Source organism: Bos grunniens, chromosome 25 (genome assembly GCF_055505025.1).
Source record: "Bos grunniens cultivar Pamir isolate PY7600 chromosome 25, Bosgru_T2T1.0, whole genome shotgun sequence".
NCBI lineage: Eukaryota > Metazoa > Chordata > Mammalia > Artiodactyla > Bovidae > Bos > Bos grunniens.
Genome location: NC_141189.1, coordinates 25,531,973 through 25,555,782, shown reverse-complemented (window position 1 = coordinate 25,555,782; position 23,810 = coordinate 25,531,973). Strand labels below are relative to the sequence as shown.

The following is a 23,810-nucleotide window of genomic DNA, read 5'->3' as shown; positions in this document are numbered from 1 at the left end:
TCAGTCGCTCAGTCATGTCCCACTCTTTGTGACCCCATGAATCGCAGCACGCCAGGCCTCCCTGTCCATCACCATCTCCCGGAGTTCACTCAAACTCACGTCCATTGAGTCGGTGATGGCATCCAGCCATCTCATCCTCTGTCGTCCCCTTCTCCTCCTGCCCCCAATCCCTCCCAGCATCAGAGTCTTTTCCAATGAGTCAACTCTTCACATGAGGTGGCCAAAGCACTGGAGTTTCAGCTTTAGCATCATTCCTTCCAAAGAACACCCAGGACTGATCTCCTTTAGAATGAACTGGTTGGATCTCCTTGCAGTCCAAGCAAAATACTAAAAATCAATGACTTTGGATAAAGAGAGCATGGGAGTTTTTTTAAAGCATTTTTAAAAATTATGAAAGTATAAAAACACATTTATAGGAAACTTGGAAAATGCAGAACAAAGTTATATATAGTTCCACTGTATATTACAGTTTTTTTAAGTAGATAAGTTAAGATTTTTAGTTGGAGTTTTAATATCAAACTCTCAAAAATTAGTAGAATGAATACACAGAAAAATAGAAGGATATAATAGACCTGAAAAACACTATGAACCAATTCAACATAATTAAGATGTATATAATTTTCACACAACAGCAGGATACAAATTCAAGTTCCCATAGACTGTAAATCAGGAGACACTGGAACATATCCAGGAATGTAAAACAAGGGGCAAAAATTTCAGAGTCTAAAGGTATTGAAATCATACAGAGTCTGTTCTCTTATCACTGTGGAATTATGTTAGAAATCAGTATCAAAAAATATTTGAAAATAACCCACATATTTTCAAGTATAATGTAACATTTACCAAGAGAGATCTTTGGCTTAGCCACTGAAAGCCTCAGAAAAAAAAAGACTGAAAAAATGCAGAAGGTGATTGCAGAGAAGAAAGCACTTAAATGAGAAATAAACATCAAAATGAGAAATTAATATCAAAGGATACTTTAAAAAAAACCCCAAAATTTAGAAATTAAATGTCCACTTTTAATTAGTGGATGTATCTAAGAAACTATAACAAGGAAAATTAGAAAATATTTGTAACAATAAAAGTGAAAAGAGAATTTATCAGAATTTGTTGTATGCAGCTGAAGTTGCTCAATGCAGCTAAATACAATGTGGAATCATGATTAAGGTATCATGAAAACAAATAATGGACACTAGCATAAAATTTTGTAAAATTTGAACAAAATCTGTATTTTAGTTAATAAAACTATATTACATGTTAGTTTCCTGTTTGGAGTTTTTTTTTTTTTTTTATGACGTAGTATTTCTTTAGAGAATTTGTGAGTTTTTTTATACTGTTCTTTCAACATTTCTGTAAGTTTGAAATGATTTCATGGTAAAAAGTTATAAATACACAATCTACACATATTTTAAAAATTGTACCACTGGATCAATTAGATAGGTGAGGAGATAAAGCAAATAGAGCAAAACGTTAGCCCTTGTAGAATCTCAGTGCTAAGTGGGTGTTTTCTATATTTTCATTAAATTTTCTTTGTGTTTCAGCATTTCATAATGAAATACTGAAGGAAAAAAAAATCTTTTAAACATTATTTGTAAGTGTGTTAGTGTTAGTCACTTAGTTGTCTCTGACTCTTTGACCCCCGCCAAGGGCTATAGCCTGCTAGGCTCCTTTGTCCGTGTAACTCTACAGGCAAGAATACTGAAGTGGGTAGCCATTCCCTTCTCCAGGGGATCTTCCAGACCCAGGAATTGAACCCAGTTTTCCTGCATTGCAGGCAAGTGCTTTACTATCTGAGCCACTAGGGAAGCTCATTTGTAAGTGTACTTAAGTAGTAAAAAAAGATTTCTTGTTCTAAAGGGTTAGTTGCTGTGGAGGTTTCAGGAGCTATTTCAACCAGACCATATTGCACTATCTTTGAATGCTCTGTGTCAGAACATTGTCACGACATTTTAAAGTCCTTTTGCTTGATGATCTAGTTAAGTGTTTAATTATGAAACAGGGTGTGTACTATTAGTATTCTGTATTTTTGACCATGAGCCGTTTACTTAGCAGATGATTTAAACACCAGTGTTTTTAGTATAAGCAGAATAGTTGTCAGTAAATTTTCCCTCCTTGGTTCTCCCATGCCAAGGCTGTGTCACTAGACTCTATGCGTGTCAGGGTGAGGGGTGGTGGACATCAGTATCTGGGTATCCAGGACAGGCCTCACAGAGTGTGCCATCATCTGTGGTTAGTGCCAGGGCCTTTGACCCCACTGTCAGACTCAGACCAGTGTCTCTCCACTGAAGTAGTCAAAAAACCCAGGACTACCATGGGCTAGAATTGTTGTTGTTCAGTTGCTAAATCGTATCCAACTTTCTGCGACCCTATAAATTGCAACACCCCAGGCTTCCCTGTCCTTTACTATCTCCCCAAGTTTGGTCAAACTCATGTCCATTGCATCTGTGATGCTATCCAACCATCTCATCCTCTGTCGTCCCCTTCTCCTCCTGCCTTCAGTCTTTCCTAGCATCAGGGTCTTTTCTAAGGAGTCAGTTCTTTGCATCAGGTGGCCAAAGTGCTGGAGCTTCAGCTTTAGCACTAGCCCTTCCAATGAATATTCAGGGTTGATTTCCTTTAGGATTGACTGGTTTGATCTCCTTGTATCCAAGGGGCTCTCAAGAGTCTTCTCTAACACCATAGTTCAAAAGCATCAATTCTTTGGCACTCAGCCTTCTTTATTGGCTAGAATAAGGATCTATAAATCACGGCCCATGTAGCCCAAATAGTTTTATCGGAACTCACACACAGCCATTTGTTTACATATTGTCAATGGCTGCTTTCCAGCTACAGTAGCAGAATTGAGTAGTTGTGATGACTTGTATGGCCCTTGATAGAAAAAGTTTGCCCACCTCTTGAATATTCATAGCTGACTTGATCAGAGAACTTGGAAGGGCAGGCACTGCTCTAAGCACTGTAGCCGAGCCATCCCATTTAATCCTCCCAGTGAGCACGATACTGCTTTGGAGAAGAGGAGGTTGAGGCTGAGAAGTTCTTCCTCTAAGTCTAGAATAAAATGGGTAAACTCAGACTGAGACAAGACTTAACCTAACCGAGTAATTCCCTGTTCTTGTGCACTCCAGATTTCCCTAATTGTAATTGTGATTGCATGTTATGAGACAGGGTTGCCTTTTTAAAAATATCCAAGTTTTGTTAAAGATGTGTTTTTCATTTTGTTTTGCAGCTTCAGTCAATAATTAAGAAAGTAATTGCACACTTTCACGATTTCTCAGTTCTTTTCTCAGTGGTAAGTAACTATCTTGAACTATTTTAAAAAATTTGTATCTGAGTCAGGGGTTCCTTTAATGTCTCAGTAAATTTTTCATGGTATCCTTGACCAAAAAAAACTTAACAGTTCCTTTTTTTATTTAAAAAAAAAAGTTGGTCTAAACAGTTCAAATATTTATATCATAATGACTTAAGCAGCTTAAGCAATAATATTTCTATTATTGTGAAAATAATGGGCATAGACTGATAGAAAAATATTGTTTTTATTTCATTCATGACTTTCTATGGGATGTGTGTGCCTACTGGGTATCATACAACTTCTGAAACCTTGGAACTAAACTGAACATTGATTTTTTTTTTTGCATTGTATCTACTTTTTATCATACAATTTAATGTTGAAACTCAGAAATATATCAAGCTTATAGTTGTCTCAGTGTCTTGACAGAGTTGAGATTTATTATATTTCCTTAGAAATTGAAAATATCCTGTGACACCCTTTTCATTTGCTGCAGTGCCCTGGGTACGTACCGGTCTAGTGCATACCAATCTAGTTACATACTTCTCTGCAGTAACACTCTCTGGCCCTTCCTTCAGCTTCCCTCTTCCTTCTTCCTGTTTCCGCTTCTGTTCTCTCACAGGGCTGTAAGCTTTTGTTTATTTAATAATAGAAATTGTTATTTATTGGATTTTTGCCACACTCCACGCCCTATGCTAGAGCTTTTATAATTTTTTTTTAATTGAAATATAGTTGGTTTACAATGTTGTGTTAGTTTCAGGTGTATGGTAAAGTGATTCAGTTACACATAGACACATATTCATTCTTTTTCAGATTTCTTTTCCCATGTAGTTTCTTATAGAATACTGAGCAGAGTTCCATGTGCTATACAGTAGATCCTTGTTGGTTATCTATTTTATATATAGTAATGTGTATGTTTTAATCCCAAACTCCTAATTGATCCCTCTCACCTCCTCCCCTTTGGTAGCTATAGTTTGTTTTCTCTGTGAGTCTATTTCTATTTGTAAATAAGTTCATTTTTATCTTTTTTTAGATTCCAGGTATAAGTGATGTCAAGTGGTATTTGTCTTTCTCTGTCTGGCTGACTTCACTTAGTATGACAATCTCTAGATCCATCCATGTTGCTGCAAATGGCATTATGTCATTCCTGTTTATGGCTGAGTAATATTCCATTATATATATATATATACCACCTCTTCTTTATTCATTTATCTGTTGATGGGCATTTAGATTGCCCCCATTTCTTGGGTATTGTAAGTAGTGCTGCAATGAACATATTGGGGTACATGTGTTTTCTGAATTATGGTTTTCTCAGGTTATATGCCCAGCAGTGGGATTGCTGGGTCATATGGTAGTTTTATTTTTAGTTTTTTAAGGAACCTCCATACTGTTCTCTATCGTGGCTGTACCAATTTACATTCCCAACAGTTTAGGAGGGTTCCTGTTTCTCCACACATTCTCCAGCATTTATTATTTGTAGGCTTTTTGATGATGGCCATTCTGACCATTGTGAGGTGATGGCTCATTGTAGTTTGATTAGCATTTCTCTAAGAATTAGCAGTGTTGAACATCTTTTCATGTGTGTTTTGGCCATCTGTATGTCTTTAGAGAAATATCTTTTTAGATTTTCTGCCCATTTTTAAATTGGATTATTTGTTTTTTGATGCTGAGCTGTATGAGCTGTTTGTATATTTTGGAGATTAATCCCTTATCAGTTGCATTGTTTGCAAATATTTCCTCCCGTTCTGTAGGTTGTCTTTTCATTTTGTCTATGGTTTCTTTGCTGTGCAAAAACTTTTAAGTTTAGTTAGGTCTCATTTGTTTATTTTTGCTTTTATTTCCATTACTCTGGAAACAGATCCAAAAAGATATTGCTACAATTTATGTCAAAGAGTGTTCTGCCTGTATTCTCCTCTAGGAATTTTATAGTACTTAGTCTTACATTTAGGTCTTTAATCGATTTGGAGTTTTTTTGTGTGTATAGTGTTTTCAGTTCAGTTGCTCAGTGTCCGATTCTCTGTGACGCCATGGACTGCAGCTCGCCAAGCTTCCCTGTCCATCACCAACTCCCAGAGCTTGCTCAAACTCATGTCCATTGCATCCGTGATGCCATCCAACCATCTCATCCTCTGTTGTCCCCTTCTCCTCCTGCCTTTCCCAGCATCAGGGTCTTTTCTAATGAGTCAGCTCTTCATATCAGGTGACCAAAGTATTGGAGCTTCAGCATCAGTTCTTCCAGTGAATATTCAGGATTGATTTCCTTTAGGATTGACTGGTTTAATCTCTGCAGTCCAAGGGACTCTCAAGAGTCTTCTCCAACACCACTGTTCAAAAGCATCAATAGGGTGTTCTAATTTCATTCTTTTACATGTAGCTGTCCAGTTTTCCCAGCACTGCTTATTGAAGAGACTGTCTTTTCTCCGTTGTATATTGCCTTCTCTGTTGTAGATTAATTTGACCATATGTGCTTGGCTTTATTTCTGGGCTTTCTATGCTGTTCCATTGATCGGTATTTCTTTGTGCCAGAACCATACTTTTTTGATGACTGTAGCTTTGTGTATAGTCTGAAGTCAGGGAGCCTGTTTCCTCCAGCTCTGTTTTTCTTTCTCAAGATTGCTTTGGCTATCTGGGGTCCTTTTGTGTTTCCATACAAATTAAAAATTTTTTTGTTTCTAGTTCTAGTGAAAAATGCAATTTGGTAATTTGATAGAAATTGCATTGAGTCTGTTGGTTGCCTTGGGTAGTATAGTCATTCTGACAATAATGATTCTTCCAGTCCAAGAACATGGCCTGTCTTTTCTTTTGTGTCATTTTTGATTTCTTTCATTAGCATCTTATAGTTTTTGGAGTACTAGTCTTTTGCCTTCTTAGGTAGGTTTATTCCTAGGTATTTTATTCTTTTTGATGGCAGTGGTAAATGAGATTGTTTCCTTAATTTCTCTTTCTGACCTTTCACTGTGTATAGAAATACAAGAGATTTCTGTGTATAATTTTTTATCCTGCAACTTTACCAAATTCGTTGATGAGCTCCAGTAGTTTTCTGCAGTGTCTTTAGGATTTTCTCTCTGTAGTATTGTGTCATCTACAAACAGTGACAGTTTTGCTTCTTTCCCAGTTTGGATTCCTTTTTTTTTTCTTTTTCCTTTTCTGATTGCTGTTAGGACTTCCAAAACTGTGTTGAATAGAAGTGACAAGAATGGACGTCCTTGTTTTGTTCCTGAACTTAGAGGAAATACTTTCGCTTTTCCCTGCTGAGTATGATGTTAGCTGTGCATTTGTCATACATAGCCTTTATTAGGTTGAGGTAGGTTCCCTCTGCCCACTTTCTGGAGAGTTTTTTTTAATCATAAATGGATGGTAAATTTTATCAAAAGCTTTTTCTTCATCTGTTGAAATGATTGTATGGGTTTTATTTTTCCATTTGTTAATGTGGTGTATCACACTGATTGATTTGCAGATATTGAAAAATCCTGGCATCCTTGGAGTAACTCTCACTTGATTCATGGTGTATGATCCTTTTAATGTATTGTTGGATTTGGTTTGCTAGTATTTTGTTAAGGATTTTTGCATCTATGTTAATCAGTGATATTGGCCTGTAATTTTTTTTTGGTATGTGTTGTGTCTTTGGTTTTGGTATCAGGGTGATGGTGACCTCATAGAATGAGTTTGAAAGTGTTCCTTCCTTTGCAATTTTTTGGAATAGCTTCAGAAGGATAGATGTTAGCTTTACTCTAAATAGTGGATAGAATTCACCTGTGAACCCATCTGGTCCTGGACGTTTCTTTTTTGGGAGTTTCTTAATCACAGATTCAGTTTCAGTGCTTGTGATTGGTCTATTCATATTTCTGTTTCTTCCTGGTTCGGTCTTGGGAGATTGCACCTTCCTAAGAAGTTCTCCATTTCTTCTAGGTTGTCCATTATGTCGGCATATAATTGCTTATAGTAGTCTCTTACAGCCCTTTGTATTTCTGTGGTGTTGGTTGTAACCTCACTTTTTCATTCCTAATTTTATTGATTTAGACTCTCCCCCACTTTTTTTTTTGATGAGTCTGACTAAAGGTTTATCAGTTTTGTTTATCTTTTTCAAAGAACCAGCTTTTGGTTTCATTGATCTTTTCTATTTACTTTTCTGCATTGCCTCAGGTCATTTTTAGACCAGCACTGGGAAGCAAGGGTAGAAATGAGTCCCACTTTACAAATGAAACTAATGCAAGAAGGGTTGGAGAGCCTTGCTTAAGGTCACACCGGCACTGAATGTGGAGGCAGGATGCAGAAGCCACTGTGTGAACAACTCTGACTCTGCTTTCTCTGTTCCCCTATACAATCGTAAAAAGACTGAAGCCTGCCTTGCCTTCAGGTACCAAGAAGAGCTTTGTTGCTGTTCCGTCACTAAGTTGTGTCCAACTCTTTGCGACCCCATGGACTGCAGCACACCAGGCTCCTCTGTCCTTCACTGTCTCTTGGAGTTTGCTCAAATTCATGTCCATTCAGTCGGTGATGCCATCCAACCGTCTCATCCTCTGTTGCCCCCTTCTTTTCCTGCCCTGAATCTTTACCAGCATCAGGGTCTTTTCCAGTGAGTCGGCTCTTCACATCAGGTGGCCAAAATATTGGAGCTTTAGCTTCAGCATCAGTCCTTCCAATGAATATTCAGGGCTGATTTCCTTTAGAATCGATTGACTGATTTGATCTGTTTGTTGTTCAGGGATCTCAAGAGTCTTCTCCAGCACCACAGTTGAAAGCATCAATTCTTCAGCAGTCAGCATTCTTTATAATCCAACTCTTACATCCATACATGACTACCGGAAAAACCATAGCTTTGACTAGACAGACCTTTGTCAAAAAAGTGATGTCTCTGCTTTTAATACACTGTCTAAGTTTTATAGCTTTCCTTCCAAGGAGCAAGTGTCTTTTAATTTCATGGCTACAGTCACCATCTGCAGTGATTTTTGGAGCCCAAAGAAAATAAAATCTGTCACTGCCTCCACTTTTTGTCCTTCTGTTTGTCATGAAGTGATGGGACTGGATGCCATGATCTTAGTTTTTTGAATGTTGAGTTTTCAGTCAGTTTTTACCCTTTTCACCCTCATCAAGAGGCTCTTTAGTTCTCTTTCATGGATCACAGCCTTGTCATGGTGAAGGGGCTTGCATAACTCAGTGAAGCTATGAGCCATGCTCTGCAGGGTCACCCAAGACGGACAGGTCATGGTGAAGAGTTCTGACAAAATTGGTTCACTGGAGGAGGAAATGGCAAACCCACTGCAAGTATTCTTGCTGTGAGATCCCCATGAACATTATGAGCTTATACTTACCTAAAGGTTTTCCAGGACTTCCCTGGTTGTACAGTGGATAAACATCTGCCTACCAATGCAGGGAAGACAAGTTCAATCCCTAGACCACAGCACATGCCACGAAGCAACTGAAGCCTGAGTTGTGTGCCACAACTGCTGAGCCCTTGTGCTGTAACTACTGAGGCCTGCACACCTAGAGCCTGTTCTCCGCAACAAGAGATGCCACTTTAATGAGAAGCCTCTACGCTGCAACGAAGAGTAGCTCCTGCTCTCTGCAACTAGAGAAAGCCCATGGCAGCAATGAAAATGCAGCACAACCAAAAATGAATAAATAAATAATTTTTTAAAAAGGATTGCCCAGGTGATTCACCAAAATAGTAACTGGTCCCAGCCCTGATCCCTGGGCACATGTAATTTATTTTAATAGTAATAGTTTTAAAAAACCTCAGAGTCTGGGACTTCCCTGGTGGTACAGTGGTTAAGAATCCACCTGCCAGTGCAGGGAACACAGGTTCAATCCCTGGTCCGGGAAGATCCCATGTGCCACAGAGCAGCTAAGCCGTGTGCCACAGTTACTGACTCGAGCCCTCTAGCTTCAACTACTGAGCCTATGTGCCACAAGTACTGAAGCCTGCATTCTCTAGGGCCCGCGAGCCGCAACTAATGAGCTCCTACGCTGCAACTGCTGAACGCCCAAGCCCTGGAGCCAGCAAGTTGCAACCACTGAGCCTGGGTGCTGCGACTACTGAAGCCTGCACTCCACAGCAAGAGAAGCCACCACAATGAGAAGCCTGCACTCCACAGCTCGAGAGTAGCTCCCCACTTTCCACAACTAGAGAAAGCCTGTGTGCAGCAACAAGACCCAGTGTAGCCGAAAATGAATAAATAAATAAAGCAGTGTGTGCGTGTAAAAAATAAGAAATGATTAAAATGGCTGGTGTTCTGTGACAACCTGGAAGGGTGGGATGGGCTGGGAGGTGAGAGAGAGGTCTAAGAGGACACAGGTGCACCTGTGCCTGACTCGTGTTGATGTATGGCAGAAACCAACACGCTATTGTAAAGCAATTATCCTTCACTTACAAATAAATAACTTTTTTTCAAAAAAAGGCCCATGTTATGTTAGAAAAAAAAGTAATAAAAACACCTCAGAGTCTTCTCCTTGCTTCCACGAGTCCTGATTAGACCTGCCTCAGAAAGACAAAAAAACTCCTCTTCCTCTGTTTTGACCTTCAAAGAAAAAGTAACCTATAAATCTCTTCTAGTAACTTGTGTAAATTGCAGGTAGAGTGCTTTTTTTTCTTTTAGGAAAAATTTCTGCCATTTCTGGACATGTTCCAAAAAGAGAGTGTCCGGGTGGAGGTTTGCAAATGCATCATGGAAGTTTTTATCAAGTAAGTATAGCACAAAGTAACCAGAAGCTGCGATTCCCACTGCCCTTGTGAAACCTGTTGATAAGAAATCAATGTATACACTTTGAGGCCCTCTGATGTAATGATGTGTTTATACCTAAAATAACATTGAGAGGAGAACCACATTAAAAGGAGTAGTCATGATAAAAGTTTATAATTAGCTCTTAAGAAGACAAAGTAATAAATATAAATATTAGATGGGCTGACCATCACCCACAGTATCTCATTCCTGTGAGTTTTGGGAAGGAGCAATCTATTGATGTACTATTTATTTAGGGAGTTTTAAGATTTTAAGATAGTCATACTTATCTTCTCTCATACCAGAGCTTGAAAGATTTCTATCTTCAATGTGTAGATTTATGATAGGTTTTCAGTTTAATTCCTTTCCTTTTATTGATTAAATCTCTTTCCCAAAACTATTGCTGGTGGTACATGAAATACTTTGATAGTACATGGAAGAGAAACTTTTATTTTAAGAATGTATATTTATTTTAAAGTATATTAGATAATATATAACTAGTTTAATCAGTGACTTCTAATGTATTTTTCTTTAGAACAGGGTTAAGTTAAAAGTTAAACTGACTTTAAACATTAAGTATGTAGATATGATTAAAAAAGAAAAATGTGTGTTAAAATGAAGCTCAAATAGCAGAGTTTGGAAAATTGAGTTAGAAGTTAGTTGAGTATATGTTTTAAGCTTTCCTTGTATTTTCTTTCTAAAAGACTAATTCCATATGCTTGAAATGAGTATACCTACTTTACTTTCATGAAGATTTGTTGTAAGAGCTTGTCTTTTGAGAAACTAATAATTTTGTCTGCACTTAACACAGTTGTAGACAGCTTCAGGGGTTCAAGAAACATGGTAAGAACACAGATTTGCTCTTTGACTGGCTTAGGAAATGTGGCAGTTTTACCATGATTTTGTAGTTGGGAGAAGTTACGTTAGAAGAGCAAACTTGTTAGTTAAAGAAAAATTCAGAGAAAACTAGAACATTGCCCATTGCTGGTGAGCTGAGCTATGTTAGATGCCAACCAGATAATTTACTGCTTCTCACATATGTCCCGTAGATGAGAACTAATTCCGTGCTTTTAGTGCTTGGTGTAGATGACTTTCACTCTTATCCCCAAATGTCTCCTAGGCATCAACAGGAGCCCACCAAGGACCCCGTGATTCTGAACGCCCTTTTGCACGTTTGCAAGACCATGCACGACTCTGTGAAGTAAGCCATGCTTAAGGCTGAAACGAGCCTGGATTGAGTCTTAATGCCACATAATAGTGCATTAGGGAATTACTGCTTTAAGCGGCTGCTGTGAATAATATTATTTTATGGGGTCTATTAAGATTCTTGTTAACAAGGACATTCCAATCCAGGGGAGGAGGGAGGCTGAACTGAGGGTAATCTTCCTGAGAAAATGAGATGGCAGATGTTTTTACAAAGGGATTTCTGTTGGGAGGAAAAGGCTGGTTTCATCCAAATGAACTCATGCTACGTGTCTCCTGGAGATTTCTGAGAGCAGCAGATAGTATAAGAATGAGTTCACTCATCCAGTAACATAGCCTTTAAATTTTTTCTCATTATTAGCCAGTTATTTGAAATTCAAATGAAGTTGCATATATTCCTTACATGAAGGACCTTATTTGTTCAGTATACTTGAGGCTCAGACCTAGTCACCGGCCTTACCTTTGGGTCAAAAGCCAGATTATCTCCTTTGCTTTCTAGTTTGATGTATTTCTTTTTTTTTTTCTTTTTCATTACATGTTTCCATTTGACTGTGCTTGAGGCAACTCCTGCTTCTCTGTGGCTGAAATTTTGATCCCTAAAGAATTTTTAAACACAGCAGCTTGATTCACTGGAAACTGTTACAAGTACTGAGAAAATTGTTTTGGAACTTAACCATCAACTAGATGAATTGTGTTTCTTTTGTTTTATTTTTTTCCCCCTGAATTGTAGAATCTTTATTTTCATGACTTGTGCTTTCAACTTCGTTAGTTATCAAAATCAAAATATCAAGACTTTTCATAATAAGTAGAACTGCTAGACTTTTGTTGCACAAAAATACGTAAAAACCCAAAAGACATTTAGGAAAGTACTTGTATTAGTAGGACATGTGTTTTTGGCCTAAATAAAATAGCAGATGTATTTCTCTTGTGAGAAGTGGAGCCAGAAGGTCAGGGTAGGGTAGCTCTGCTCTGGAACATCATCCAGGAGCCCAGGTTTCTTGTCCTCCAGCTCTCCTGTCCCTCTAGGGTGTTGTTCTTGTCTTCCTGGTAGAGATGGCACCTCAACCACATTCATGGTGCAGCCTGCAGGCATCAGAGGACAGCAGCTTCCTTTTAGGGACACGGTTTGGGAGGCTTTGTACATCACTTGCATTCGCATCCCATTGGCCGGAAGTGTCATGTGGCTTCTTGTAGCCTCAAAGGAGCTTTGGGAAATGTAGTCTCAAAGAATGAAGGGGACGTTGTATATTGGAGGACAGAATGCTGATTTTGCCAATACAGACTTGTTTTAGAACAAGAACCTTTGTCTTTGACTCTTAAATTAAAAAAAAAATAAATTTGGGAAACCATTTATAAAGCTTCACATATATTATCAAAACTATAAGGACTTGACATTTTCTCATTTATGTTTATACTAACTTTGCTATCAAACCGAAGCAGCTGAGATCTGTGGTTTACTTTAAGCTATATTTCCAGAATAAGGTAGATTGATGAGTGGAGGGTGGAATGGAGAGTTATGTGATAAAGCACATATTATAAAATGATAAGATAATAGTAGGGTGTATTGGTGTTGACTATATAATTTTCAACTTTGCTACATTTAAACCTTTTTATAGTAAACTGTTGAATGAAAGTTCTCTGGAATACAAAATTTGAAGTTGAACTTTGCTATCCAAATTCCAAAGAAGGGAGAATTACCTTCTCTTTTGCTGCTAATGAATATATCTTGAGAACAGTGTCTCTAAGAGAGATGAGGAACACATTTAAATTATGTTAATTTAGGTTACATATTTTCATCAAAAGAAACACAAATATGGGAGTTTTTTAAATCTAGAAAATGCAGAATGTTCTTACCTGTTAAATTACTTACTTCTCATTTATTTTTTCCTTTGGAAACTTTATTACCTCAATGTCAATTATGTACAATTATTGATTTTAGTGCACTCACTCTTGAAGATGAGAAAAGAATGCTGGCATATTTGATTAATGGATTTATAAAAATGGTAAGTATTGGGGAAGAAGTTTCAGTGTACTTAGAAATGTGATGTAATTGTTTATCCTTCCTCTGGTGAAAGCAGTTAACATTATGTTCCCTGGTGCTTTTCATTTTTATGGAGATAAGATGAAATTAGAAAACAACTTATATTAGCCAGCACTCCCCTGGGGGCAAGAAGAGCCAAGACAAACTGGCTTAAGGAAAAAATAAAAAGGGGACGGTGGGAGGGGGACTGGCTGATGTGACATAAAGTCCTGGGGTGGACCTCTCGGAAGGAGCAGCTGGACTCGGGGTCTCCGTAGTGTCATCAAGAACTGCTGTGTGTGTCTTTGGCTCATGGCTCTTCTCTCCTGGCATCCCTCCCAGGCAGGCTTGCTCCCCACGAGAGCCCCGGGTTTCCATTCCTTCCAGTTCTGCAGTGCAGCAGGAAGAGCTCCAGCAGAAGTTCTAGGGCTGAGTCTTTGGAGTAATTTGGGCCACCGGCTCGTCCCTGAGCAGATTGCTGCTGTGAGAAGGAAGGAACACACCGGCCAGGCCGGGGAGACAGGCTCCCCCGGGCGGCCAAACCATGGGGACCCAGAGTCACCGGCCAGGCCAGGGAGACAGGCACCTTGGGCGGCCAAACCATGCGGACCCAGAGTGGGAGAAGAGGCCTCCTCTTTTTCTTTTTTCAGTGAAGCCAATTTAAATTCTTTCATTTTTATTTTTTAAATTATTGTTACATTTTTTGGCTGTGCCATATGGCTTGCAGAATCCTCAGTTCCCTGACCCGGGATTGAACCTGGGCCATGAAAGTGAGAGCCCAGAATTCTAAGCTGTAGGCTACTGGGGGACCCGTGGAGAAGGGGCTTCCTGAAGCACCTGATGTGCTGCTCTTCAGATGCTGCTGAAAACGATTTGGGGAGTGGGTGAGGGTGAAATGTCAGGTGTCCACTCTCCATTCATCCTCGTTACTCAGCGCTACACGACAGCTCATCCCAGACTTAGTGGCTTAACATGACAATGTTTTATTCTTACAAGTCTTTGGGTTGACTGGGTAACCAGGCCTCGCCTTGTGATGTCAGAAGTGTGGCAGAACTGGGGCTGGAGGATCCAGGACAGTCTTGAGCATGTGTTTGGGGTCTTGGTGCTGGCTGTTGACTGGGGCAGCTCATTTCTCAGTCATGGGACCTCTTTCTCTCCACCATTCTCTCAACATTTGCTCACATCTGGGCTCTTGCCTGGTGAGGGCAGAATCAGAAGCTGCCGGGCCTTTGGAGGTTTAGAAATCACACAGTGACCAGTGCTGCCTCCTGCTTCATTCTGTTAGTCAAAGCAAGTCCCAGGGCCAGCTGTCTGGAGGGGAGGGAAAACAGACCCACCTCCGGCTGGGAAGAGTCCACAGGGACACTGGGGAGGGACGAGCGAAGTGGGCAGCATTGTTGCAGGTTTCATCAGGAACAACCACCTTTCCATCCTAGCCAGAACAACCTTTGCCTTAAATCTCGGTGCACGAAACTAAAATACCCACTTCAGCCAGTATCTCCTGTTAGAAATGTCAAGACAAAAGCTGACTGAGATGAAAATAAGTAGGTCACTTTGAAAATCACCTTGAAAAACGTGACTCATTCAGTTACAGAGGTTGATTTAACTATGGTAAAATACCAATTTTGATGAAAATTCAGGATAAGCCTTTTAATTCCCATGTTAGGAAATGTACCTATGATTGATACTAGGTGCCTCTCTTGTTCCCTTAATTTATATGCTGCTCTTGTGATATTTATCCTTTTATGGGTTTGTCTGAAAACCACTAAGTTTTAATGGGAAAGAATATGAGAAAATAAGATGTGAAACTTGATAGCTGTAGTGGAAATTATGACTTTAAACCTCTTCTGGACAAAAATGATTGTTGTAGCAGTAAAGTTTGTCCTTCCAACCAGCTGTTCATAAATTTGAAGAAATAGGAGAAGAAGAAGTTTTTAATGGTGGATTAACATCCATCGATGGCTCCAGCAGCCACCAGTGAGCTGCTAAAGGTTGGAATCCCCATCATGAAGCAGAAATGTGTGGCCCTTATTAGAGAATCCCTCTGACAAATGACTCCCAGTCGCCAAATCTATGTGAAAAGGCTGCAGCTGACACCCAAAATGCCACAATTTCCTTTCCAGTGGTTTCCTTCTAGCCTAGGAAATCCTCTTTGCATTTTGAGATTCTGTTTTATACCCTTTGGTCTTTTTATGTTCTGCTCCAATGGCCATGTCATGAAGATGAGGTGGTAATAGTAACATTCCTGCTGTATGCTGGGTAAGGTAATGTAACATCTGGTTAGAGTTGTATTCCAGTTCACAGATGTGTGTTTGCTTACATACCCTTGAGATACCACCTATCTATATCTGTGGAATTTTTGGTGTCTTGTCATCGCAGCACCTCCCCTCTCCCCACAAAACTCCGGAGGAACTTTTCCAATTGTGTGCTTACAGCTGCCTAGAGATAACACTGTCACTTCTTTCTCCTTGATTCTAGGTATCCTTTGGCCGTGATTTTGAACAACAGCTGAGTTTTTATGTTGAGGCCAGGTCAATGTTTTGCAATCTGGAACCTGTTCTTGTGCAGTTGATTCACGTAAGGATTTTCACTCATTCATTTATTCTGTCAATACATGTTTATTGATCATTGATAGGCCATGCACCAGTTTTAATCTGAGATTCTTCTGGCCCCATATTGCTTCTGTTCCCAAGGCATGAAAGATGTTTTCTCAAAGGTTAATAAAATCTACAACTTTGCTTGAGCCTTAGAGTGGTTTCATTGGCCTCTTTTTCTCTGAAATTTGCATATTCTCACTCCTGCATGTCAACAGCAAAGAGCTGAGTGAGTTGTAGTGATTATTTAGTTACAGAAATTAATCTAGTTGGAATTCCGTGTTGCCTAACCAGAGTCCCAGTTTTCTTGGTTCACAGTGCCTTGCAGTAACTTTTCAGGATGCCCTTAGGCAAAAAGGAAGAGAACAATTCTGTTTACTAAGAAATTAGGTTCAAGCAACTTAAGAATTTGTGCCCTAACAGCTTGCTCTCTGAACCAACACTTGATGTAAATTGAAAGAAAAATAGTATATATTTGCATTCCATTTAAAATCATCATAATTACTTACTAATGAAGTATATGTACCTCTAGGCATTGCTTGACTTCTCAAACCTTGAAATCAGATGAGACACCACTACCCAATTTCCTGTTCCAGATAGATTTTTTTCCCCCTACATTAATGTTTGCACAGTACTTTTTGTCATAGCAGTTGCTAAAAACCCAGTTTTGCAAAGATATGCCATCACTGCAAGGAAGATACCATGTCTGTGAGCTACCGCACACAAGAGCTTTGCATAGTGTTCAACAGTTGAGTCCTTCTGTGGTTGTCCAAAACGTGGGATGCCCCTCTGATTTTCCTGTAACACCCTGGGGTGACATGGTACACATTTTGGGAACCATAGGTCCAAACTTTTAATTTTTGTGAAAAGATTCCCTAAGGCTCTTGAATTGCTTCATGTAAATTTAAGGAAAATGACCTTTTAATATATTTGTTCGCTGATTATCAGATTTTGTAGCATTAGTAAACTTAAGACCTAAATGTAGAGACTTGTAAGTCAGGGGAGTTAATAGTACTCAGCCTGTAAAGTCATGAGGAGTAAACGAGCTTAAGAATGTACAGCACCTAGAAGGGCACCTGCTGTGCTATAAGTGATAACATGGCTGCTGTTACTTTCTTACGGTTAGCGTCAGTGTTGCAGAGGTATTTTGTATGGTTTATGTTCAGGTTTGGAGGTATCTCTTAAGATCTCTAAGATCTTAAGCTTACTTAGTGTGTGGGATTTCTGGAAATGGAATAAGTGAACCCTGGCTATTCATTAAGCCAGAAAATGGTCATTTATCATGCTGGTTGATAGGCATGACTTAACTCAGTGAGTGCCCCTTGGAGATGTTTGCTCAAGCTGAGATTGATTCTGGCCTGATGGCCCCTTTGCCATTTCAGGGTTTGGTGCTCACCAGTCTTGGTTCCGGAACCAGTCTTGGTTCTGGTTAGCTTGTTCTCATTAACTTGTATACAGTCAGCGTTCAAATCTCTTTGGAAGATGTTTAATCTGAATTAACCATCATTTCATTCCCATTTCTGTTTTACTTTTTAATCTAGAGTGTGAACCGGTTGGCAATGGAAACAAGGAAAGTAATGAAGGGAAATCATTCTAGAAAGACTGCTGCATTTGTCCGGGTATGTTTCAAAGATAAGATTTACTTTGAACTCCAGTGGGCTGTTTCTTACACAAGTTTCTGAATTGTTCCTCCCAGAAAAAGATTAAGGGTGATTTAATATTGATTTTCCAGATTTTTCCTTACATATTCATGGACTGACCGATTTTCTTAATGTTTTCAAAAGAAACAATCAAAGGAGTCTGAATTTTGATATGCATTAGGGGAGGTGGTTGAGATGGATTTGCATTTTTGTATGCCAGCTGAATTATATCTCGCTCGTGCCAGTAACTGGGAAGCCTAGGACTTTTTTTCCTCTTGTCAAGTTCCCAGCTTTGGAAGAAATTTGTTTCTTGAGTAAGCTGCTCAAAATTTTATCAAAACAATACATATCCATGCTTTAAAAATAAAATCATACTGAAAAAATTATAGTGAAAATAAGCTTCCCAGCCCCACCCTTTCTCACCATATACCTCTCTCCTCACAGTCTCTTTTTAGCAGTTTCTTCTTCAAATTACCAATTAATTCATTTTTAACTAATTGGTTTTAACAACTGCTTCTTCAAATGATCAATATTAGGTGTTATCTATTCACTTCCTGTGATGACAGATGAAGATTTATTTTTGTACACCATTACTGTCCTTGGTTGCACCTCCTGTTCCTCCCCAAAAGGGAAATACAGCAGAGGCAAGGGGGAGAAATTGGGGTTCATAATGGGGAGATGAATTAAGTGTTTTTACTTGAAAATATATGATGGATGAAAATGAGAATATTAATCCACTGTGATGGCGTTACCGCCTAACCTGCTGTTCGTCCCCTTTCTTCTAGGCCTGCGTTGCCTACTGCTTCATTACCATTCCCTCCCTGGTGGGGATCTTCACCCGCCTCAATCTCTACCTGCATTCTGGTCAGGTGGCTCTGGCCAACCAGTGCCTCTCCCAAGGTGAGCCCGTCACTCACTCTCTTCTCTCAGACTCTCCCTGGCTCCTTAGGAAAGCTGACTCAGCAGTGTGTGAATGTGTGCAGAGAGCTTCCTTTAAGGAGGAAAGAAAAGAAAAAGTGATCAATAAGTGATGAATTTTTTCTTTAGTAGGAAGCACCTCGGACACATACACATTTATAGAGTCAGACAGATTACAGAGCCTGGGTTATTTCCTGTAAGGACCTTCCTACATCTGTCTCAGGCATGTCAGGTCAGGTGGCTCAGACATCCCTAGAGAGTTTTAGAACTTAGGCCTGTTCATTCACAGCAGATTCAAGATTATTTATTGTTGTCAGAGTTTGAAATTCCAGAGATACAGGAGTAGCATCTAAGCAGTATGGAATGAATACTCTCTATAGTTTGCTGTTAGGGATAAAAATTCTGCCTAAAACCTGTTTCTGTAAGATGTACAGAGCTGTCCTGGAACCAGGATTGTGTGAGCGGTTTATTTGGGAGGTGAATCTAAGAAGTGTCAGGAGGGTGAGGTGAGGTGAGATGAGGGAGGGAAGGATGCCAGTGAAGGGTGTGCTGGTGGAGGGTTAGGGTTCATGGCAGCTGGGTCCTTCCCATTGGACCCTCAGTGTCACCAAAGTCTTCAAACATGATTGCTGTCTAAAAACCTTTTCAGACTCTGCTTGGTTTTATTCTCAACTCCTGGGTGTTCCAGTAGCCAGTCAGCACCTTTGGGATCAAACCAAAGACACCAGACAAAGACACCAGACACCTGGCCTGAAGTCCCCACGTGATCTGCTGTATCTAGCAGCTGCCTTCTGTCCTTAGCTCAAACCATGCATTAGCTGCGCCGGCTTTTTTTCTGTCCTTTGAACATACTAAGCCATCTACCAGTTCAGAGCCTTTGCCCTTGCTGTTCCCTCTTTCTAGAACGATCATCCTCCCAGATATTTGCATTTTCTAAGATTACTGGGCCAGAGATGAGATGCGAAGCCTCGCCTCTTTTGGTGTCCTTTCCTGTCCACCCTCTCTAAAGTAACCCCACCTTCCCAATCATACTCCATACCATCTGCCTTATGTCGTCATTGCATTTGCTGTCATCTGATGCTTTCTTACTGTGTGTATCTGTTTGCTTATTGTCTGGACGCTCCCTTCCCCCACGAGGACTGCAAATCCCATTCTTACTGTGTGTATTTGTTTTCTTATTGTCTGGACACTCCCTTCCCCCACGAGGACTGCAAATCCCCCAAGAGCCGGTATGTCCTTATTACTCATCAGCAGATGCGGAACTTATTCCTAATGCCTGCTTTGGTAAGGATGATGGGTTTGCAGGAAATAAAACGAAAATTAACAGCTTCTGCCAATAACCCACTGATGTGCAAAATGAAGGTTAGATTAAATTAATTAATTAGATTAAATTGATGTTCAGTTCAGTTCAGTTGCTCAGTCATGTCCGACTCTTTGCAACCCCATGAATCGCAGCACCCCAGGCCTCCCTGTCCATCACCAACTCCTGGAGTTCACCCAGACTCACGTCCATTGAGTCAGTGACGCCATCCAGCCATCTCATCCTCTGTCGTCCCCTTCTCCTCCTGCCCCCAATCCATCCCAGCATCAGAGCCTTTTCCAATGAGTCAACTCTTCGCATGAGGTGGCCAAAGTACTGGACTTCAGCTTTAGCATCATTCCTTCCAAAGAAATCCCAAGGCTGATCTCCTTCAGAATGGACTGGTTGGATCTCCTTGCAGTCCAAGGGACTCTCAAGAGTCTTCTCCAACACCACAGTTCAAAAGCATCAATTCTTCGGCGCTCAGCTTTCTTTACCGTCCAACTCTCACATCCATACATGACCACTGGAAAACCATAGCCTTGACTAGACAGACCTTTGTTGGCAAAGTAATGTCTCTGCTGTTGAATATGCTATCTAGGTTGGTCATAACTTTCCTTCCAAGGAGTAAGCGTCTTTTAATTTCATGGCTGCAGTCACCATCTGCAGTGATTTTGGAGCCCCCAAAAATAAAGTCTGACACTGTTTCCACTGTTTCCCCATTTATTTCCCATGAAATGGTGGGACTGGATGCCATGATGTTAGGAAAGTTTAAATCTTACGAACTGATGCCCTCTTAGAAAGGTCAAGAATAGTGTGTGGGGACCCCTGTGTGGGGGACCCCTGAGTTTGATGTCACCTGTAGCATTAGGAATGAGTTGTGAGCTGGAGATGCCAGAGCTGTGAGCTGCATGTGGAGGCCCCAGAAGCCTAGATCTTCTCCCAGCTTGATAAGCTCAGGGCCACATCTTGAATGTTACAGATCGCAAACAAACTCAGCGTCCCTGTGTTAGAGCTCTGGCCTCCTCCTCTGCCTCCCCTGCACTTTAAACTGCTACAAGGTGGGGGGCAGGAATTCAGTGTCCACTTCATGCTTAATAATTTATCCAATGATTTTGCTCAAGTCTCTAAATGCTGTGGTGCTAAACCTTAAAAGCTTATTGTTGTTGTTCTGAAAGCCACATGTGGCAGTTGCTGGCCAAAATAAATAATATATTCAATTACTGAGAAGGGGAAGGCTAAATATAAATTAAGTGAAGCTTGTGGAAGTGGGCTGATTGGGTTTGTTTGCCTCCTTAAACATCCCCCCCACCCCAGCTGGTTATAAAACATCCCCTCCCCCTTATTCATTTTCTGGCCTCCCTTGATCCAGCCTCTGCTGTACCTTCTTTATCAGCTGCAGCTTTGCCAGGGCTGGCTCAGCCCAACAAGTAAACTCCAGTTGAACCCTGAGCCAAGCCAGCGTGGAGTGCTGATGAAGGCTTATTAGAGGGAGGCCCGTTCTGGTCCTTTGGACACATTGATTCAGCATGTAGGCTGGATCATGCGGGGGGTTGGTCTAGGACCATCCATTGCTCCCAAATCTTTAGGAGAAATGAAGGACTTGCAAATCAGTTGTCAGTCACATCTTCTGACCCAGAGATGCCTGTTCACTGTCACTGGGGCTAGCTCCTTGTCCTTGTTAGTCAGTGATTCTTTCTGGAAGGTTATCACCAAGCCACAGCAAGAGTGAATTCTTTTCTGTCTATCTTGGTTCCTTTATCTTTACAGTTCCTCACCTCAGAAAGGAGGATGTTTTATAATGAAAGTATTATTGTTAAAGGTGGCTTCCCTGGTGGCTCAGTGGTAAAGGATCCACCTGCCAGTGCAGGAGCCACGGGTTTGATCCCTGGGTCGGGAAGATCCCCTGGAGAAGAAAATGGCAACCTGCTCCAGTATTCTTGCCTGGAAGATCCCTTGGATAGAGAAGCCTGGTGGGCTACAGTCCATGGGGTCGCAAGAGTCGGACACAACTTAACGACTAAACAACAACAACAGATGTTAAAAGTGGGTCTTGAGAGAAGAGCATTTGTTTATCAGGGAAGGACTGTGGGGAAAGGAAGAAGGAATAGTTAGCGTTCAGGTAGAGGAGCCGGCCTGAGCAAAAGAGGGGATGTGTGGGATCATATGATGTATTAGGGATGAGGCCCTAATGACTGGTGAGTTTCAAACCTCCTGAGTGTGCTGGTCCCAATCCTGATTCTGCTGCTTATGAGTTGTATGCTTTGGACTGATTGGCTGGATGGTGCCTCGGTTTCTCCATCTGTAAAGTGGAGATGATGGCGGTGGTTCCTGTGTTGGACTTTCTTTTTTTAATTCTTGGCTGTACTGGGTTTTCCTTGCTGTGCAAGGGCTTCTCTCTAGCTGCAGCTGTCAGGGGCTACTCTCTAGTTGCAGTGTGCATGCATCTCACTGCGGTGGCTTCTCCTGTTGCGGAGCAGGGGTGTAGGTGCGAGGGCTTCAGTGGTTGTGGTGTATGGGTTCAGTTGCCCCGTTGCATGTGGAATCTTTCTGGACCAGGGATCCAACCCATGTCCCCTGCATAGCAGGCAGACTCTTAATTAAAAAAAAAAATATTTATTTCATTTATTTGGCTGTGCCAGGTCTTGGTTGTGGCATGCAGGATCTTTTGTCTCCGTTACAGCACCTGGGATCTTTAATTGAGGCATGGGGCCAGGGGTGGGGTGGGGACGGGCCATTGTTCCTTTCCTAGGGTTTGAATCCAGGCCTCCTGCATTGGGAGCACAAAGTCTTAACCGCTGCACCACCAGGGAAGTCCCTGTGTAGATTAACTGAGAGAAAGTGCTTGGGCACTCGGTCCACTGGCACATGGTGGCGGTTCAGAAAGATTAACTTAGTGTAACCATCCCTCAAAAGATGAAACTGTGCCATGGGGTTTAGGAGCTAACTGCATGCAATGCAGCTCTGCAGCTCCAGAATTCTGAAAGCCAGTTCTCATACTCAGAAGCTTAAGAAATCTGCAGGAAAGCTGTTCATTTCAAGACTGACCTGCTGAATTATCCTGAAAATAACAAATCTGTAGTTCCTCCAAAGATGAAACTTATAGTGAGAACAGTTAGAGCGAAATAGTGGTGAAAAGAATGATTTGTGTTCTTATCGTTAATAATAATGCTTTTTCCCTCCTATAGAATTCTCTCCCCCTCCTTTGTTTGAAAACATTTTTTCCTTCCAGTTTTTTTTTTGAGATACGATTGACATACAGCACTGTGTAAGTTTAAGGTGTATAGCATAATGATTTGACTTAAATACAGCATGAACTGCTTACCACAGTAAGTTTAGTGAACACCTGTCAGCTCATATAAGTACAAAATTAAAGAAACTTTTAAAAGTATTTTTTCTTTGTGATGAGAACTCTTAAAATTTACTCTCTTAACAACTTTCATATATAACATACAGCAGTGTTAATTATATTTATCATGTTGTACAGTACATACGTAGTACTTACCTTATAACTGGACGTTTATTCCTTTTGACTGCCTTCATCCAGTTCCTCCTCCCCCCATCCCTCACTTCTGGTCACCCCAAAGCTGACCTACTTTTCTAGGAGTATTTTTGTTTTTGTTTTTTTTTTAAACTATAATTGACCTACAACACAGCATGTCGTTCAGTCACCAAGTCATGTCTGACTCTCTTTGACCCCATAAACTGTAGCACGTCAGGCTTCCCTGTCCTTCACTATCTCCCTGAGTTTGCTCAAACTCATGTCCATTGAGTCAGTGGTGCCATCTAACCATCTCATCCTCTGTCGCCCCCTTCTCCTCCTGCCCTCATTCTTGTCCAGCATCAGGGTCTTTTCCAATGATTCAGCACTTCGCATCAGGTGGCCGTAGTATTGGAGCTTCAGCTGCAGTCCTTCCAGTGAATACTCAGGGTTGATTTCCTAACTTGCCATACACAGGTACTACATCGTAATTTGCCATATTCCCTACACTATGTGTTTCATATCCTTGACTGATTTACTCTGCAGCTGAAAGATTGTACCTCTTTATCTCCCTCCCCTAATTTCTCTCCTTCCCCCTCCACACTCCTGTCTGGCAACCACTTGTTTGTTCTCTGTATCTTACTTTATTTCC

The 23,810-nt window shown here is 40.7% G+C and overlaps 1 protein-coding gene across 6 annotated transcripts in view; it reads left to right on the top strand.

The window, feature by feature from the left end:
* The window catches only part of VPS35L (VPS35 endosomal protein sorting factor like), a 138,187-nt gene that overhangs the window by 78,809 nt on the left and 35,568 nt on the right, over nt 1-23,810 (top strand). For all 6 annotated transcript variants that reach the window (XM_086375518.1, XM_086375520.1, XM_086375519.1 and 3 more), the window contains 7 exons: nt 3,224-3,286; nt 9,880-9,965; nt 11,123-11,203; nt 13,145-13,208; nt 15,704-15,802; nt 17,361-17,438; nt 18,245-18,359. In XM_086375518.1, the coding sequence (XP_086231644.1) occupies nt 3,224-3,286; nt 9,880-9,965; nt 11,123-11,203; nt 13,145-13,208; nt 15,704-15,802; nt 17,361-17,438; nt 18,245-18,359 (586 nt within the window). The remainder of the gene's footprint in view (nt 1-3,223; nt 3,287-9,879; nt 9,966-11,122; nt 11,204-13,144; nt 13,209-15,703; nt 15,803-17,360; nt 17,439-18,244; nt 18,360-23,810) is intronic.